This window comes from Felis catus, chromosome B3 (assembly GCF_018350175.1).
Source record: "Felis catus isolate Fca126 chromosome B3, F.catus_Fca126_mat1.0, whole genome shotgun sequence".
In the NCBI taxonomy this organism is placed as follows: Eukaryota; Metazoa; Chordata; class Mammalia; order Carnivora; family Felidae; genus Felis; species Felis catus.
Genome location: NC_058373.1, coordinates 108,002,374 through 108,008,373, shown reverse-complemented (window position 1 = coordinate 108,008,373; position 6,000 = coordinate 108,002,374). Strand labels below are relative to the sequence as shown.

At 45.9% G+C, this 6,000-nt stretch overlaps 1 protein-coding gene across 2 annotated transcripts in view; it reads right to left on the bottom strand.

The window, feature by feature from the left end:
• Positions 1-3,133: 3,133 nt before the first annotated feature.
• Positions 3,134-6,000, bottom strand: part of PRKCH (protein kinase C eta) — a 233,057-nt gene continuing 230,190 nt past the window's right edge. For both annotated transcript variants that reach the window (XM_003987712.6, XM_045060025.1), the window contains exons 13-14: positions 5,680-5,823; positions 3,134-4,374 (exon numbers count right to left, since the gene is read on the bottom strand). In XM_003987712.6, the coding sequence (XP_003987761.1) occupies positions 4,228-4,374; positions 5,680-5,823 (291 nt within the window). In that variant the 3' untranslated portion in view covers positions 3,134-4,227. The remainder of the gene's footprint in view (positions 4,375-5,679; positions 5,824-6,000) is intronic.

Here is a 6,000-nt window from a genome sequence, read left to right as displayed (position 1 = left end):
AAAATCAAATGCTAGAGGAGGGAAGAGTGTGCAGAATTGATTTCCTCACTGGGGTGAGTGAGGAAGGTGGCAGGAGAGGGGAAGAAACACCTGACGGAGAGAGGAAGTGATGGGGGGCAGCTGGGGCAGGAGGAAGCTGAGGGTGGCACTCTTAGTTTTGGTTCTACTTCACAGGAAGGGAGGAAGACTGCAAACCCCTTGCATAGCTGCACTCTGGTCCACTGTGTCCAGCCTGCAACTCCGTTCAGAGGAACATATGTCCACAGGGTTCATTTCCACTGCAAATGCCCAGGCTGTTATCTCAGTCTTATCCTCAGATGATGTACAATAAGTTATAGGACCCACTGACTCAGCACCAAGGGCATTTTCCATTTTAAGTCAGTACAGCCCGATTAAGCAATCAGGATGACCAAATCTGGGAATAAAGATTACAAAGTTTTATGGTGTTGACCCACGATAGGGGCAAGGCCAAATCATGTGTGGCTGACATATTTTCAAGGCAACATACACCCAGTTAAGATCAATAAATGATAAATGGTCTTTCTTTCTTTCTTTCTTTCTTTCTTTCTCTCTCTCTCTCTCTCTCTCTCTCTCTCTCTCTCTCTCTCTCTCTCTTTCTTTCTTTCTTTCTTTCTTTCTTTCTTTCTTATGTTCTTTGCCACTAAGCTCTATCAGCTCTCTGCAGCTGCCAAGGTAGGTTCCACTCTACAAGCCTTCTTCCCAGTGATGCCATGGCGGGGATGCGAGATGTTACTGAAACAAGAGGTGCCTCTGGGGTGGTGGGGAGGGTGGTGAGGAAAGGACTGGAAGCCCCACCAAGGGTCAGAGGTTCCCTAGGGGTTCAGATGGGGTTTATAAGGTTCAGTATGACTCAGACTATTTCCTCCTCAGTAGGGAGGCCCAGACCCTGATTGCATCACTTTGGCCTGCCCCAGGCCCTGTGAGGGGGGATTAGCAGTTCCAGGCCCTTTACATGCAAATCATATAGTCTCCCTGCTGCTAAATGGTTCTGCAGACAGGATGACTAATACTGCCCTGCCCAGCTGGTATTTTATCTAGTGCTCCCTGCTAATTCTGGTTTACACCCTATTTATTTTCAAAACCTCAAAAAGTAGGAAAACTAAAATTGGCCTTAATATAAGACCCTCACCAGTTTGACTAAAAAAGTAGGGATTCTGGAGTTCAACTGCCTGGTTCAAATCCTGACATTAATGCTTTAGCTGTAGGACTTGGGACAAGTTCCTTAATCTCTGTGCCTCAATTTCCCTATCTGTACAATGGAGAGTGCCTACCACTTGGGGTACTGAATGAGTGAATGCACTTAAAGTGTTTGGAACAGGGCCTCACACAGAACAAATATGAACTAAACGTTAGTCCTTATTAAGTGAAAACCTCTTCTGTAGTCAAAGCAAGTGCTTGTAGTTAGTCTCCTTTTAAAGACTCAAGCCCACATGTCTACTTCAGTGGGGAATAGCTTGGGCAAGTAGGGACAGATGGGCATGGGGATGAGGACAGGAGGGTGATAAGACCTGAGGGTTTTTCAAGATTCCTTATCCAAGAGGCAAGATGGTAACCGGAGGGAAGGGTAAATGTGACCTTGTCTTGACCTCCATGCTGTCAGCTGAGCTGGGGGAACGCCGCAGCCCCAGCAGACGCAGCATCTGCTGATCAAGTGGCTCGTGTCCAGTCTATTGCAGGAAGTATGGGCGGGTGACCTTGTGATCCTCAGGATAGAAGATTAAGGAGAATGGATTAAACATGTGAAGGGGAGCCCTAACCCTGGACTTGGAGACTCCTGGTGTTTTAGGTAAATATCCTGTAACTCTTCTCTCTCCCCTCCCATAAAAGAGGGAGGAGGAAGAAGCACTGGAAATCATCTCATAGCATGATCATTGGTGTTCCATGGGGTAGGCCTGGAATTAAAAGAATGGGCTTAAAGCCAACTGTAGGGGAATCCAGGTAGCAGGTTTGAATAGGTTATGAAGAGAAAAGCTGCCGAGTTGATTTCAGACTCACTAAAGAGGACATCTGGGTCCTTGGGCTATAATGGATTTTGTAAACAAACACAGGAAGCATACTTTGTTGATCTTCTATCGGTGTGAAATAAAGCATATTGGGTGGACCACCAGCTCCACACAGCACTAGAAGATTGAGCTGCAATGTAGCCATGAAAGTTCCCGTTCACCCCCCTACCCCCGCAAATAGAAAAATCCCTCCCTTTCCATTAGTCTGTTGGGTTAGAACTTCCGAGCTTTGGACTCTAGACTAGATGCATTCCTTTACCAAGTCTGAAACCTTTGGGCAACCAACTAAACTTCTGAGTCTTTCTCTTATTTGTAAAAGGTCCCATGGTATTCACATTGGAAGTAGTGGTAGAATGACCTGAAGATGTAATGAAATTATGCAGGTTGAGTGTGCCTGTGAACTGCTCCGTGCTAAACAAAAGTAAAAGGAGGCTCCTAGTGACTCTATTGATTCAAACGACCTTTTCTAGGGGCGCCTGGGTGCCAGGTAAGCATCGGACTTCGGCTCAGGTCATGATCTCGCAGTTTGGGAGGTCGAGCCCCGCATTGGGCTCTGTGCTGACAGCTCAGAGCCTGGAGCCTGATTCAGATTGCGTGTCTCCATCTCTCTCTGCCTCTCCTCCCCTCTCCCCCCTCCCTCAAAAATAAACATCCTTTTTTAGCTTGCAATATAAATAAAGAGCCCAGGACAGAGATTTTCAATATTGGCTAGCTACCCCTTAGCTGCTCTGTAATTCCTCATCCTGTTTGTAGAGGGAGGCCATGTTCTGGTCAATTTGATGTGTGCCCCTTCATCTCTTTCTTCCTTGCTATATTTTCCAGATGGCATATTTATAAGCTAGAAGCGGGCCATTGAACTTGCACTATACTTTCTCATTCACATAAACATTATGCTTAGGCACTAAGATACTGCAGCAATGTTTAGCAGTTATCACCCTGACTCAGAACAGAAGTTTTGGTCAGTAATAGGCTATGTCCACTTAAGGGACACACAAGTTATACTAACCTTTTGTGTATTTGCTTTAAGGACCCTATCCATTCTGCTTAGAACTTTTAATTAGATCTCTCCTCTCCTAGTGGGGATAGGACAAATCCTCCTGGACAAAAAGTTTCCTTTTGCTACAAAATGCGTTTATTTCCAGACAGACAAAATTCTCCAACTGCATATAATGAGTACATAAAGTCCTTCTTTTGATAAATGTCCTTTTATAAGAGCCATTTCTAATTATTAAAATGCATACCAAACATTCGTCTCTTAAAATATAACTTAAATAACCTAATGTAGGAGTCCTGAGTGGCGTGCGATTCTTCACCGAGTTCAGAGCCGTATCCACACGTGGTCCCAAAATGAGATTTCACAAGTCAGCAGGCAGCAAACGTGTCCAGCTCACCTGCTGGTGGGAGGAGTAGTTGCCGTGGTGGCCGCGAGCCCTCTTACGTGGAAAAAGTCATGTGCGGACAAAGAAGCATGATATACGCAATGTGGAGGCGGCATTTCACAGAATGCAAACACCATTCAGGTAAAGAAGTGGACTGGAGAAGGAAAGTTCAGGGAACACAAGTCTGTTTGCATTAGTTGGTGTCATGGCACCGTCTCACTGGGCACTCAATAAATATCCATTAAAGTAAGTATAAGACCAGAAGCTGGAACAGTTGTCCTGGTGCCCAACATCTGTTTTCAAGATAGGGCTTGAAGTTGTTTGACGGATGCTCTTTTGTTTCCTCAGAGTATATCATTCTCTCTGGATAGTCCATTTCCTTATCTTCAAATTCTTGATTAGCATTTACAGACTTCTGGCACACTGCTAGTATTCGGGACTCCCTGGCTTAACGGAGAGCACAGAGTGGTCCATATGAAATCTTGATTTGTCTTTGGAAGTAAAAAGCTGCCGTGGCTCACTTTCTCGGATCTAGGTGATTCTTCACACCTTCTCTTCAGTTGATTCCTTTTGATATCCCAAGCCCAAAGTAGCCATGGAACCTCCTAGGAGGAGCAGATTTCTTCATGAAATCTCATTCCAGTATCAACTATTTCCAGTACCACAGCTCCCTCGGGACGTGAAAGAGCTGAAGTTCTGTCCTTCAGAGTTTTCCACCCGTTCTCTGAAGGTAAGGTTCTTGTTCTAAGGCTGATACTAGGGAATGCCCCACAAAGGAAATTCCTGGAAAATCTGTATCCCCTTGTGATTCATTCTCTGTAAGGCTAAGGTTGTAATTCTGGAGACACAAAGGAAAAGTTTCTAAATTCATCCTGGTTAATCATAGGAAGATGCCCCTCATCAATTGGGGTTAAAACTGGCTCTTCCTTAATGAAGTCAGGGTCAAAATTACTGACATCTTCTCGGGATTTCTGTCAAAAGGAAACAAGTATTAGTTTGGGGGCACATGAGACTTCCTCATCTTCCCTGGGCCTCTGCCTGTTCCAGGGAGGTCCAAGAATGGCACTGAAAGTCTCTCAGTAGCATTATTTACAGTTATGACAGTTATGGCTAAAGAGCACTGTATTGTAATTCTGCTGCACTGTGTATGGTATGGCATTTGGTAACCACCAGTTCACTAACCCCATGAAAATCGTACTGAGGCCAGCCGGCCTTAGGTTGGGAGGCAAAGCGATTAATTTGGTCACCTGATCCAGGTGTCTCTATCACCCTTTACTCTGCATTTCACTAAGGTGCCACTTCTCAACAGGTCACACTTGGTTGTCAACAGAGTGTAAGTTCACACTTGCCTCACCTATTGTTTATACACAGGGCTATGTGTGTGAAGAGATCTTTCTTGAAAGATGGGCAAGTGCGGAGTTTAGGAAACCACTGCCTCTCCCTTTATTCACCAGTTGGAGCCATGATGCCCTGCTGGCAAAGCCTTCCCTCATCCCCAAGGAGTTGGCAGGGGGAGGCCCATTAAAGGAAGTGGCTTTACAGCTGGGTGTCTGGTGTCCAATCTTATGGACTGTTACAGATTAAGCTAGCTGTGCAGTTGGAAATGTTGATATTTTACATCTTTATAAACCAATGCTGAAAAGATCATTTCTGCCATTCTCTCCTATCTCGACCCATGGATGAGAAAGAGCTTAGTTCTCCAACCAAGAGCTAGACCACCCTCAGGAACGCTACACGGATCAGCTGCCTTGCTTGGGAAGGTACCCCTGGTGCTGCCAGCATTTCTCCAGTCAAAAGGGGTTTGGCCTGAGCTCTGTGCTGCGGTAACTGATACAGGCCCAGGCTCTCCAAGCCAAGGAGCCAGGTTTGGTGAGGTGGGTAGGGCAGTGCTTTTCCTACCCTTTCTCCTTCTCGGGGGGGCTTGGGAAATCCACCCTAAGGAGCTTGAGGACACTGTAGAGGAACAATAAATTTCTCATTCCAACTCGTTTGGGGAAATCTGGAACCTTTCAGGCCTCTTAGATGGCAGAAAGTGCAAACCTTGGTTAAGAGAGGATGGGGCCAGGGCGAGCAAGAGGTGAAAACTTTGAGAGAAGTAACCTGTACAGGGAGAGATGCTGCTTCAAGGGCATACCTCCTTCTGGGTGAGGCTGCCCTGAAAAATGTCAGGCTGAATTTCTGGTTCAGTTATTCCATAGGGGACCATCCCATTGCTCAACAGATTCTTAAAGACATTTGAAGAAAGAAAGTCTACTCTGCCGGTCTTGGGCACTTACGATTCTGGGTCTAAAAGGTGGTTCTACTTGGCGATGGTTCAGCTGGGCCCAGTCGATTTCCTTAAAGAAAGGATGCCTCAGGATGGCATGCTCACCACCCTGAGTCAGGCTGCCTAGGCGCATGGTGGGGTTCTTGGTCATGAACTGAAAGGGGGAGAAAGAGAGTCAATCATTCAATAATCTACAACAAGTATGTCACAAGATGGTAGGCATCAGTTCTGGCAGAGGAGCCCATGTGAGGCCTTCTGGCTGATCTTGCTTAACAAGCTGAATTTTCCATTATGGGCAGGACAGCCAACATGAATCATCCCTTAAGGCACA